Source organism: Mesoplodon bidens (assembly GCF_964165515.1).
Source record: "Mesoplodon bidens genome assembly, chromosome: 2".
NCBI classification, from domain to species: domain Eukaryota; kingdom Metazoa; phylum Chordata; class Mammalia; order Artiodactyla; family Ziphiidae; genus Mesoplodon; species Mesoplodon bidens.
The window spans coordinates 103614866-103628518 of NC_138177.1; the positions used below are offsets into that span (position 1 = coordinate 103614866).

Consider the following 13653-nt stretch of genomic DNA (forward strand, 5'->3'; position numbering starts at 1 on the left):
TTTTACCCACCAGTAAGTAAATATTTCTAGAGCATTAACTGTGGCTATATCAGTGTGCACTGGCTGAATATGAGCCCTGCTCATAACAGAGTATAAAACTCTCTTTTTACAGAGCTCAAAAACATGGAAAGCTCATCAGGTTTAGAAAAAAATATCCATGTGATAAATATGAAGAAAAAAACAATAAACATAAAACTCAGGATAATGGTTATCTTTGAAGGAGATGGAGAGGATAATTTTCTATTTCTTGAGTTGACAGATTTATGTTTATTTTACAATGGTTCATAATATACATGTTTTCTACAGGAAGTTCTCCTCAGGGTTGACATTTTGGGTCTACCAAATCAGCTCGTTGCAAGCTCCCATTCTCTACAACAATGCTCTCACAATCTTATAAAAATGAGTATGAAATCTTGTCAATTACTGAAATTGTGCTGAAATCAGGACAATTACGTCTGTAGAATTTCCCATTTGTATCTAAAGAAAAGAATGAGGCTAACTAGACATGACTTATTCTTAGGACCTAGGTCAGTTGCCCATTACATTTTCCCTTAAATGCTGACAAAATTATCTAGCACTTTTAAGACTTGTCAAACTTCCCAGAACTTACCCTTTAAAATGTATATTTTCCAATGGGCAGAAGACCTAAATAGACATTTCTCCAAAGACGTACAGGTGGCCAACAGGCACATGAAAAGATGCTCAGCATCACTAATTATTAAATGCAAATCAAAATTACAATGAGGTACCACCTCACACCCATCAAAACAGCCATAATTTTTTTTAAAAAAATCTACAAATAACAAATGCTGGAGAGGGTGTGGAGAAAAGGGAACTCTCCTACGTTGTTGGTGGGAATGTAAATTGATGCAGCCACTATGGAGAACGGTACGGCAGTCCCTCAACAAACTAAAAATAGAGTTGCCATATGATCCAGCAATCTCACTTCTGGGCATATATTCAGATAAAACTATAATTCAAAAAGATACATGCACCCCTATGTTCATAGCAGCACTATTCACAACAGCCAAGACATGGAAGCAACCTAAATGTCCATCGACAGAGGAATAAAGAAGATGTACATCTATACAAATGGAATAATACTCACTCATAAAAAACTATGAAATAATGCCATTTGCAGCAACATGGATGGACCTAGAGATTATCATACTAAGTGAAGTCAGAAAGAAAAAGACAAATACCATATATCACTTATATGTGGAATCTAAAATATGACACAAATGAACTTATCTATGAAACAGACTCAGAGACACAGAGAACAGACTTGTGTTGCCAAAGGAGGAGGGGGTGAAGGAAGGATGGACTGGGAGTTTGGGATTAGCAGATACAAACTTACAGAATGGATAAACAACAGGGTCCTACTGCATAGCACAGGGAACTATATTCAATATCCTGTGATAAACCATAATGGAAAAGAATTTTTAAAAGAATGTATATATATACATATAACTGAATCACTTTGCTATACAGCGGAAATTAATGCAACATTGTAAATCAACCACATTACCATAAAACATTTTTTTTAAAATGTGTATTTTCCCATCCCCTATCTTTTGGCATCTCTTATATTTTCCATAGTTTCTTAGATTACAGACAGTGACTATACTCAGGAATATATTTGATCCCAGGTATATGAACTCATTGAAATAGGCTTGGTGGGTTTTTTTTAGTATTTTTTTCACCTGCACTAATACCTTCTTCACAAAGAAAACCTATTCTTTTCAACAAGTCTGAAGATCCTTTTCCTTTTACTGTTTCCTTAATACTGTTATGAGGATGTTATCTTTCCCTACCAAGTACGATTTGACTTCCCTGATCTTGCTTCAGATAGTAAAAGTCCTTTTCATTGTTGAGTTTTTTGGTTGACACTGTCTTCCTGCTGTTTTGTTTTGTGTGTCCCTACTTCCAAGCTTGGTGTGGATCTCTAAATTTTCATCTCAACAATTCCCACCTTTCATTGTTCAGAATAAAACCCTGAATTTTATTCCCTTTTAGGGTTTCTAGAAGTTAATAGTCATAGTAACTTCTGAAATTAAGACTTCCTAAAATCACTGATGTGACACTAATTGTGGCAAACATTCTCTTTCCATGTTTTGAAATGCGATGAAGACACAGGTGCTCTCTCTGACTGATCAGGAACTCAAGCAGAGGCATGGGAAATGCTGACCAACCTGAGGCTAGATCAATCTATGTAGTATAGGGAAAGTTCCTATGGATGCAGAGGTTAAGATGGTGTAAAAGCAAAGTCTGTGTAACATAGCTACTGTAGAACAAAGATTAAAAAATACAAATTATTACCTTAACTTAAATTCACTGTAAAGAAAGTTAACTTTTTTTCCTTTAAGAAAGCTTGCAAGAAACTAAAACTAGAATAAAATTTTCAAAACTGCTTTGCAAAAATTGTTGCCCAACACAGATGCTTCCATTTATGGAAGCTGGTCATCTACTTTGTATTACCTGGAACTTAGCATATTCAAGAACAAAACCATTACATCTCTTTAGTTCACACAGCAGTAAGAGATAATACTATACACCTTAACTGACCATGAAAAGATTATTTTATTCCATGAAAATATTCTCAACAGAGAACACTATCTTAAACAAAGCATTTACATTAAGAAATCAACATGTGCACAAAAAGAGTAAAAATTACTGAAAAATTAAAGACCTCTTTTGGACAATTCACATGTTCAAATTTAAGAATGATTTAAACTGTGCAAGTACAAATGTCTTTCCTCTTGTAATAAGCCATACACAGGTTGCACTATTCCACGTGAGGGAACCTGCCTCCTACGGAAGCAAATCCTGCTTTAAGAAAAACAAACAGTAGCTTGAAAAGAACAGTTAGTCCTCACAAGAAAGCCTTAAACTTTGCCCTCTGTGGCTGTTGCCAAAAAGCACAAGCACCTCAGGCTTTGTACAGAAGACAAACACAGCCAGCTCACGTTTCCTCTTCATTGCTAACCTTTAAAATAAAAATAGCACTGGATCTGAAAACTACTTTATGTAGTCTGTCAGTACTGAATAATGTCACTTTATATAAATAACCCTGTAATGAGATTTAAAATCTAAAACTTCATAGTTTACTAGCCTTAAAGGTAATACACTATCATGTCAGCTGTGTAACGGGCGTACTTGATCTTACGAAGGCATCGACTTTCACACAATTGTCATTCAGCTTTAGCATAACTGGTAGTACGATTCAAATAACACTGGGAAAAATTATTAAAGCAGTCACACAGTTTCTAAAGTATTGCTTGAAATCCAACAATACACAGACCATTTCACGTTCTTTCTTCCTTCAAAACAGTAAAGAACCAAATTAACGAAGCTTCCATGTTACAAATATCCCCCCACCCCCACCCACTTCCCTATTAAATGCCACTAAGAAATTAGTTAAGATACAAGTCACTAACAGAATCACAAATGCGAGGGAGGACAACATGAGCAACATGAGCATAGGGGCACTGATGACAATTATATTTACAAGTATAAACATACAGAAACTCCCATTTTACAAGGAAAAGTGCACATAGATCATTACAAAGTTTCAGTAAATTGTATGTGGTTCAAATAAAATCATCACTTGGAAACAGACTATCATTGTAATAATTAAGTGAGAAAACAGTAACCCCAAATTAAAAGACAATGGGAGGGAGGTCCATAAAACTTCTCATAAAAACACTAAGTAAAATGGACTCAGACATGTCTTTAGTTTGATGCGTAAATTTGAAGATGCACCAACAAACATGGTAGAGCTCTAAAAGCCACCTACCGAGGTTGTATCGGCAGCTATAGCAGCACTGCCGAGTTAATGGAGGTCACACTGAGCTGACACATAAAGCCCTTTGTGGGATACTGTAGTGGTAGCGTTGGCAATCAGCAGATTTAGGCACTCTAGTTTAAGGCAGCGTCTGAATGGAAGCAGCTGACTTCTGACAACAGTCCTTTGTCTTGAGGTGGTGAGTATCTTCTGTGTTTATTATGCCAGGATTTCAGTGCTGACTATAGATTCTTCCCAGACTGAGGTGCTGAAGATGTATCATGTTTCAAAGAGTTCTTTCAACTGGGCTGTAGGCTAGAGCAGAGATGTTTTTTCTTCTGATCATAAATACTTCAGGTTCACAAACTGCTTCTTCATAATGCCAAAACTGGAATGTTTTGCAGTGGGGAAGTTATAGCAGCGTACACAAATACTAGGATGGAAACATTAGTGCTGGAGATGTTTGACAAAGCGATTTGCACTACAAATGTAAAACAAAACAAAGGTTTTGACAAGAACAAGGGATATAAAGACATGCCTGAAAAATCTAAACCCGATCACTCTAGACATGCAACAGGATGTTAAGCAAGCACAGAGGTGACGCAGGCAGACACTGACAAACGGCAAGGATTCTAACAGACAATGGGTCTAAAAGCCAATTAAAACAGAGCTGCGATGGATAGTCCTGTTGGGACAGTCAAAAATGGCAAGGATTCTAACAGACAATGGATCTAAAAGCCAATTAAAAGAGCTGCGATGGACAGTCCTGTTGGGACAGTCAGATATCACAAACTTAAGGACAGCTCTGCATTCTTTCCAATTTGGATATCAGTAAAATAAATGGAAAAAAAGGTTAGCCATTGTTGGCTTTTTTCCTTTATGTGAATAACTGTAATTGACAAGTTTAAGGGTTGGTATTACAATGATTTTTTTAAACAACGTACAGAAATGCTAATGAAGTTAGTAAAAAATAATCATGTCTGCATGCACTCATGCAACTTGCTTCTCTCACTCTCTCTGAGCCTGACAACTCTAATACCCTCCCCCCAAAAGCAGCTGCATGTAACCTCCTTCAACATCTTGCCCATTTCCTCAGAAACCCTCTTCAGGAACCTGCAGTCCAGGAGGAAAAAGAAAAGAACAATTACTGAAGACCTTTGGTAAGACCAAAAGGAGCATTCAGTTTAAAGTGTCCATCCCAAATGTCTCTAAAATCATTTTATAGTCAGCTATTAAAAACACCAAAACATGTTGGAACATGAGCAAAATTAAGGACCACTCTCTTAATTGCTTCCTCCCTTTACTCCCCTACACAACTAGCACTGCACATGTCTTGATTATACAGTGTTTCCAACAAATGCTTATTAAAATTAATTGGAAAAAAAACTCCTAATAATCGATGATTCAGCTAAAATGAGGAAATGCCCTCAGTGATGGTAGAGATATATTCCTCCAACCCAGTTAGTGAAAAAAGTCATTTTTCTTTCAAGCAAAATTTGCCAGTACTTCTCCTCCATGCAAGATTTCCTCTATCTTAGTTTATTTAGAATCCACTTTCCTATGTATAACTGCTAAATGCTAGTATCACTAAAGTGGTATTTCTCAAAAGACATTTAAAGATGAAAAATACAAGCATTAATTTAGAAGAAAGCTTGTACATTATTGAAAATTACTAGAAAACCTGAAAATATCCTTGGGTCTCAAAAGAAAGCCATTTTATTCACTTAAAGAGTAAGACCAGGCCCGTTTATTTTGCACGTCTCTTGATTAGCCTACTGCTAAAACAGATTATGTGTTAGGTGCCTGTTTTCTTCCTTTAGGAAACCGAAGTTGAGAATAAGGACAAAAATGAAAATGATTACATTCGTATTTTATCCAATTAGCCAACTATTATTACATTTTTCCTAGAAACTGTAGCTACAATTTCAAACCCCTAGACCAAACCACTCTTTTGGGCGACAGCTTTTTATAGCAAGCATTTCAGAGAAGTTTTACTTGAGTTCACTATAGTCACTGTGTTTCCTGAAGCAAAGTGTAGAGGGGTAGGGAGCTTTCTTCTATCCCTACCCCTCTACAGGATGGATTCCTACCCAGTAGATTAAATTTTATGATTTATAAGGCAGAAAAACACAAATCCTCCACACAGACTTAAGCAGGACAAAAAGCAAAAGGCATCAATTAAGCTTCACACCAACATCACTCAAATGGTAAAGCGTCACGAGAACAGTTTCTTGTAACAGTCACATCTCTAAGATCGAGCCTACACTCAGCTCACACAGTGAACAATAAATCTTGGATGCCCTTTCAGCTTTCTTATGTTATCCCACCCATTGACTGTGTTTTCATTTTGTTATCATTCCTGTCATACATGTTACAAAGCTGCCGGGTTAGTTTAGATGTAAGTTACTGCACCTTTACTGTTTTTCTCTAGAGTTACATCTATGTATGATGTGGGAACGTAGCCTTCTTCACCATTCTGTCTCCGAGCTCTTGTCCATCCATCACCCTTGTCCTCCTCAATAATGTATAGAACTTCACCTTCTTTCATTGCCAGAGTACCTTCATTATGTCCTAAATGAGAGTTTTCACAGCGCAAGCATAATTTAAGTATAGCAATAATTTTGAATAAAAGTTACAAATACAACAAAAAACAACGTGGAACCCTACTAGATTTCAATGTAATAGAACTATGAGCCCACTGACTCTCATTACCAACACCTCTATGGTGCTTTGTAGTTTACCCAACAGTTTCATATACTTACCTCATTTGAACTGCACAATAACCCGTGAGGCTGGCATTAACAGCAGCACCATGTAACAGATGAAGTATCTGAGCTACAACAACACTGTATGATTTGACAGGGTACGCTAACTCCTATTTCACTACTCCAACTCCTTCCCCAAATTTGAGTGGCACTGTTATCTAGAAAATTCATGAAGTTCAAAATAGTAACAAGACATTGAGAGGGTTGGAAGAAAGAAGGAAAGAATATAATTTGAGGAGAGAGCAGAGAAAAATACAGGTCCAACTCTGGTGATGGGAGAAGCAGAATGATCATAGCCACAAAGCACAAACTTCCTTCAAAACTTCATGAGCCTCAGGCCTCTCTTTCTTCCCAATCCCTCAACCATTCCCAACCTGATTAGCAGTAACAGTTTTCACAAATGAATATTTATTTAACATACACTAAATCCTTCCCTTACTCTCTGTAGCAAATTATAGCAAGATCTTATTTAATACTATTTTCTCAGAATGAGCAGCAACTAAAAACTACTCCATTTAAAAACCAAAACAATGGATGGGTAGGGAAGGGCCTTAAATTCATATACCATTTTATAACAACTTCTCTGTAAGGGTGTTACTCTGCTCCTCTGTGAAATGAAGAAAATGATTTTTCAAAGTCCAAGAGAGGGAAGGGTAACTAAAAACCTGTAAGAGAGGGCCACAATGCCTTCCTCCCCTTACAGAGTCTCTTCTCCAACTATCACAGGGGGAAGGATGGCATAGTCAGAAGCTACCACGTTTCCTCCTTCCCTCACCTGAAAATATGGCCTACAGGGTCAGCATATGGTGGTGGCACTCAGCTATGCCATTTGCCTAGTACCTGTCGCTCAATGTTAGCAAGTTACAAGGAAGAGCCTGAAGTGGTATCTACCAGCCTTCCACTTTCTGGGTTGAGCTACATGCTCAAGCAGTGATCAACTTTGATGAGTACATCAAAGTTGGGAAATTCTGTATCAACCAAAGTTGATAATTAAATAATAATCTTTATTAGGATGCTGATAACATAGGTAATTTTCTTTCAATGTCATGTACGGAAGAAAAATCTCTATACCTGCAATGTAGTTAAAACAAAAATATTCACACTAATGAAGTGGGATTATAATTTTCTGGCACTTATAGTTTTCTTATTTAGCTATAAGGACACTACAGTGCATGACTCTGTATGTAGACTTTAAGGAACCAATTTTATCAATTACAGTGTATTAAGAAAATCATACCATCGAAAGGGTAGATAGCTTTGCAGTGTCCAATAGCAGGCAAGGGATCGTCATCTTCAAACTCATCATCAAACTCACTGTGGTGACCATGCTGTTGGGGTGGCCCACGGACTTCTTGGTTTGCATCATCAGTATAGCTTCCCTCAGGGCTATGAAACAAAATTATCTCTGATCAAGTACATGGGAACTGTTTATATTACCTACAAGTTGATCTCCTCAGGATCAATTCAGAAAATCAAATAACCATGACACAGTTCCAAATTAAGTCTTCATTTTCTTAAATGTTGAAGTGTGTGTGTGTGTGTGTGTGTGTGTGTGTGTGTGTATGGCTTCTAATTCAAAATGCTTTTGTTGAATTTCCTGAAATTAAAAATTAAAAGATTACAGTGTTCTAGGCACATAACATGTATTCAGTAAGTATGTCATTATCACTGGGCCCAGAGATAAAATGGAAAAATGTCATGGACATTTGGTTTTTATCATCCTGGATTCATCACCCCCTCTTTTTTCATGAAAACCCTAAAATTTCTTAGGGGACCCACCCAGACCCATGTTCAGTTCACAGGCTTCAGGTAGTTGCTCTGTCCTGGTTCCAGAGGGTCCATCTTAGCACAGAACTTGTATGACCAGAGTGAATAGTTCACTAGTAGGCATGTAACCCAGTAAGATATGAGAGATACACAAAGACCTTTGCTTGGGACTGTTCAGAGAAGCTCCCTTCCTTTTCCACTGGACGTGAACCTGGAGAAATATGAGCTTAAGAGCTTTGGAAGATCACCATATAGAGCCTTTAAATGAAGCCAACACAGTGTAAGGTGAAACTGGAAGGTGGAGAGAAACGGAGTACTGAAGATATCATCTGAGTTCCTAGATCAAGCTCTCCCTGAAGTCAGCCAATAAAATCCCTTTTCAGTTTAAGCCAGTATGGGTAGAGTATTCATCCTGTCACTGAAAACCAAAAGACTCCCTAGTAAAATTAATTTCCAATTAATCATGTTAAGAGGAAAGTTAGTAACTAAGAAAATCCCAGAAAGCAGGTAATCCAAAGGCATTTTTTCTGTAAATTTTTACTTCAAAAAGAGAAAAAATGTTGATTTTGCTAAAGAATCAAATGACTGAATAAGATTTTCATAATTTGCATGATGAGATTTAGCAGTACTTTCAGTATGCCTGGAAGCCAAGTTCTTAATAACACAAACCAGAGGGACTAGATTATTTTAATCTAGGGTTTACCTAATAACAAAAACCAGTGTATTTGTGACTATCTCTTGATATATTAAGGATATATACTCTTTCAAAAAGTGATAATGGAGAAGAAGAGAAGGAGAAATTAACATTTGTCAAGCACATACTAGCACAGGTATTTTACTAGTAGGTGCTTTATGTACATTATTTCAGGAGTCCCCAACCTTTTTGGCACCAGGGACCGGTTTCATGGAAGACAATTTATCCAGGGACCCGGGCGGGGGTGGGGGAATGGGATGGTTCAGGCAGTAATGAGAGTGATGGGGGCGGCAGATGAAGTGTCACTCACCCGCCCACCCGCCGTTCACCTCCTGCTGTGCGCCACCCCTGCAGCTGGGGACCCCGACATTATTTCATTCATTACTAATAACCCTGTATGACAGGTATTTTAATCTTTATTTTATATTTTAGGAAACTGAGACTCAGGGAGCATTAAAAATGAACTGCTAAATGTGGAGGGGAGGGCTTCCCTGGTGGCACAGTGGTTGGGAGTCTGCTTGCTGATGCAAGGGACACGGGTTTGTGCCCCGGTCCGGGAGGATCCTGCGTGCCGCGGAGCGGCTGGGCCCGTGAGCCACGGCCGCTGGGCCTGCGCATCCGGAGCCTGTGCTCCGCAGCGGGAGAGGCCACAGCAGTGAGAGGCCCGGGTACCGCAAAAAAAAAAAAAAAAAAAAAAAAAAGAATTTGCTCAAATTACAATGTAATTAGGTAGTAAACCAATATTTGATACTAGATCTCTCAAATTGTTCTCTAAGGTGAATCCAAATTTGTTGAATTTTATTATGAGGGGGAAAAAAACATTACCCAAAGGGAGAAAATGTCACAAAATGTATGAAAACATAGAAATTTAGTAAAACGCCTTTTGGAAGCTCTGATCCAATTTAACGATATGAATTTTTTTCCTTCACAAAACTTTGAGTAATTTGACACTTAAATTTTTCTTTGGCATAAGCTACCCAACTCCACCTAAACCTAAAGGCAATCTTCCCAGGCCTGGGGAGCCTATGCCTCTAGACTACAGCTCCCAGAATTTTCCAAGTTCCTACCTCTCTGTTTGTAGATGCATTACAAACTAGAACTGAGCAGCAATATGAAATTTCATACTTCACCTGTAGCTATTATAAAGAAACAGAAAATTATTTAGGTTCAAAGATTGAGTTATTAAAAGCCAAACTTGTTAAATTAGGAAAAAAGAGAATTGTATGAAGTTTAGGACAAAACAGTGAGAAAAGTTTGGGGTAAAAGGAGGAAATACAAATAAAATGTAAAAAATAACCTTTCTCGTCCCTGTGTTACAAGGTGATTTATGTCACTGCTATGTCTTCTGTCTCCTCTTCCACCTGTTTTGCCTTCAACTTCAGACAGCCAAGCCTTAGGGAAAAAACAAAACTGAGCTCAATAAATATATATATATATATATATATATTTTTTTTTAATTTATTTACTTTTTGTTTTATTTTCTATTTTTGGCTGTGTTGGGTCTTTGTTGCTGCACATGGGCTTTCTCTAGTTGCAGCAAGTGGGGGCTACTCTTCGTTGCGGTGTGCGGGCTTCTCATTGCAGTGGCTTCTCTTGTTGCGGAGCACAGGCTCTAGGCGTGTGGGCTTCAGTACTTGTGGCTCACGGGCTCTAGAGCGCAGGCTCAGTAGTTGTGGCACATGGGTTTAGCTGCTCTGGGGCATGTGGGATCTTCCCGGACTAGGGCTCGAACCTGTGTCCCCGGCATTGGCAAGCAGATTCTTAACCACTGCACCACCAAGGAAGCCCAATGTATGTATTTTAAAGCTCATAAAATATTCTACATTTAAAATGTGCTTTGGGTCTTTATAATTATGTAATTCTTAGAGAAGGGAAACCTTTATTTCAATTTGGTCAATGACCAACTTGATAGCTGATTAAAAAAATACTACGTTTAGTTTTACATAAAGTTTTAAATAAGGAAAAAAACTTCAACGAGGGATTAATTCTAAAGATTATGATACCTGAACTTCCCAGGTGGTGCAGTGGTTAAGAAGCTGCCTGCCAATGCAAGGGACACAAGGTTCGATCCCTGGTCCAGGAAGAGCCCACATGCCACAGAGCAACTAAGCCCATGCCCCACAACTACTGAGCCTGCACTCTACAGCCCATGAACCACAACTACTGAGCCCGCGCACCACAACTACTGAAGCCCATGTGCCCTAGAACCTGCACGTCGCAACTACCGAGCCAACGCGCTGCAACTACTGAAGCCTACGTGCTCTAGGGCCCACATGCTGCAACTACTGAGCGCACATGCTGCAATTACTGAAGTCTGCGCCTACAGCCCGTGCTCCGCAAAAAGAGAAGCCACCGTAATGAGAAGCCCACGCATGGCAACAAAGAGTAGCCCCCACGCACCACAACTAGAAAAAGCCCTCGCACAGCCACAAAGACCCAACTCAGCCAAAAGAAAAAGAAACAGAAAAAAAAAAGAAAGATTATGATACCTTACTTTTAGATTATGGTACCTTACTTTTAGATCATAATGATACCTTACTTTTAGATGATAAACCCTAAAATAAAATATTTGAAGATAATTCTAGCAAAACCCAATCCATCATAATGAAGTTTATAAAAATGAACTTATCTTAGACAACTGCTAAATAACAAATCTACCTCATTCTTGTGGATTTCCATTCGTAGGCGGTCAATGTTATTCATGGTCTCTGCTAATTTAGGCTGCAAACTCCCTGGGTCCCCCATTTGTGGATTTTTCTCATATACATCTTTCATTTTGTTGAGTGCTTCTCTGAAAATGAGAAGGAAGACAAAAAATTAAACATTTACTTTATATGTTCCCAGATAAACGCGTTTCATTTGATTCTGGGAACTCACATGCAGCCTCATCTTAAAAGTCATATCTCTTTAACTTTAATCAAACATTACCTGATTGAAGATAATCTGCACAAAGCTGATCATGTATATAGTTAGTAATTTATGGAGGCAGTCTTTTAAAACATTTAGAATTTTTAAAAAATGATTTCATTTCTCATTTCTTGCTTCCTAAATGAGATTATATATATTTAATCAAGGACTGAAAGAATATTCCTCAATATTGTTAAACTCATCATGTCCCAAATCAAAATCATATTCTCATCCAGACACATTATTCCACCAGTGTTCCTTATCTTAGTTCACAGCATCATCATCCTCCCACTCATCTATACCATCTTTAACTTGCCCCTCTCCCTCTAAATTCAAGTCATTCATCCTCTTCACTTCTCTAATCATATCACTATTATCATATCACTATTATATCACTATATATGCCTCAATTAGCTCTCCTTGGCTCTAACATCTGACATTACTAACACTCCTTAATACTCTTTTCTTTCTTGATTTCCTGGAGGTTACATTTTCTTTTCCCTTCCCTTCACCTCTGTCTCATTATTTCCCTCACTGGTTCCTTCTCTTCTGTTTATCCTTTAAATGTGTTACATAAAATGACAGAGATTTCTTCTCATCTCATCCTACAGTTCTCCTTTTTAAGGGTGATCTCTTAATACTTTGTTTTTTCCAGTTTTATTGAGACAAAATTGACTATTTTAATATCACCTATCTTCAGAGCATTCTCAAATATGAATCTCTTCAATCACTCATGTCAGAGTTTAAGCTCCAATTTTATCTTCAGTGTAATAGCAGATAGTAAGTTATCAATCCACTGTAATAACCCTTTATTCATCATATATAAATCTCTATATTCATTAAAACAAAATTGAACTAAAAGAAACTTTTTATAAAATTGAAAAAAAATTAAAGCTACAAATGAATCTGAAGCTGTAAGTAACCAAACACTGTTTTCCAACATTCTTGCTGCAAACAAAATAATTATAGCCTCAGATTTCTATTAAGCTCAATTTATATACTAAAGCAAAATAAAAATTTATCAAAATATAAGAGGTAGTTAGTGTTGGTGAAGCTACCTTTGATAATCATCAAACTATTTTGAAAATTTATGGAAGGCATATATACTATTAGCATCCAATAAGTAATCTGCAACCTAAGAAATTCTCTAACATTTCATTTTAAAAATATGACAGAGCACAATTTTCCAAAGTTTAGGACTGTGTTTTTCCCTCAAAAGATATTTCAATTAGGATGTATAATTTTTAAGCCTTTTATACATCACATTTAAACATATTCAAAGTAGACTCTGAAAGGAATAATGATGGCAGATGGCAGACAGAACTTAATGGGAAAATACTTTTGGTCTGATTCTTTTTGTAGTTCTCTGTTAAGTTCATCGATGCGCTGCTGTAGTTTTTTACGTCTCTGTTCTGGTGGCAGATGACTGAAATCTTCTAGTGCTGGGCCCTGAAAAGAGAATCTAAATCATTATAAAAGATATTTTCATGAAATTTTATTTCTAAAATATACTCACTATAAAGTAAGAATATATATCAATTTTAAGTTTAATTTCAAATTAGCCCCAAACACCTCCTTTTAAGAAAAAGAAATCTACATAGATATGTATGTGTATGTTAATTAAAACAATCGTATTGAAGAAAGAGCTCAGATGCCAGTCACTTTTTTAAAAATCATGAAATAGAATAGGGAAAAATATCAGCAGATACAGATAATTGGTAATTACCAGTATAACA

At 37.2% G+C, this 13653-nt stretch overlaps 1 protein-coding gene across 3 annotated transcripts in view; it reads right to left on the reverse strand.

The window, feature by feature from the left end:
• The window catches only part of FNBP1L (formin binding protein 1 like), a 127435-nt gene that overhangs the window by 10179 nt on the left and 103603 nt on the right, over positions 1-13653 (reverse strand). The window contains exons 10-15 of one of the 3 annotated variants that reach the window (XM_081226579.1): positions 13257-13366; positions 11669-11801; positions 10308-10402; positions 7787-7935; positions 6197-6355; positions 2562-4897 (exon numbers count right to left, since the gene is read on the reverse strand). In XM_081226579.1, the coding sequence (XP_081082705.1) occupies positions 4890-4897; positions 6197-6355; positions 7787-7935; positions 10308-10402; positions 11669-11801; positions 13257-13366 (654 nt within the window). In that variant the 3' untranslated portion in view covers positions 2562-4889. The other 2 variants (XM_081226580.1, XM_081226578.1) reach the window with 2 other exon arrangements.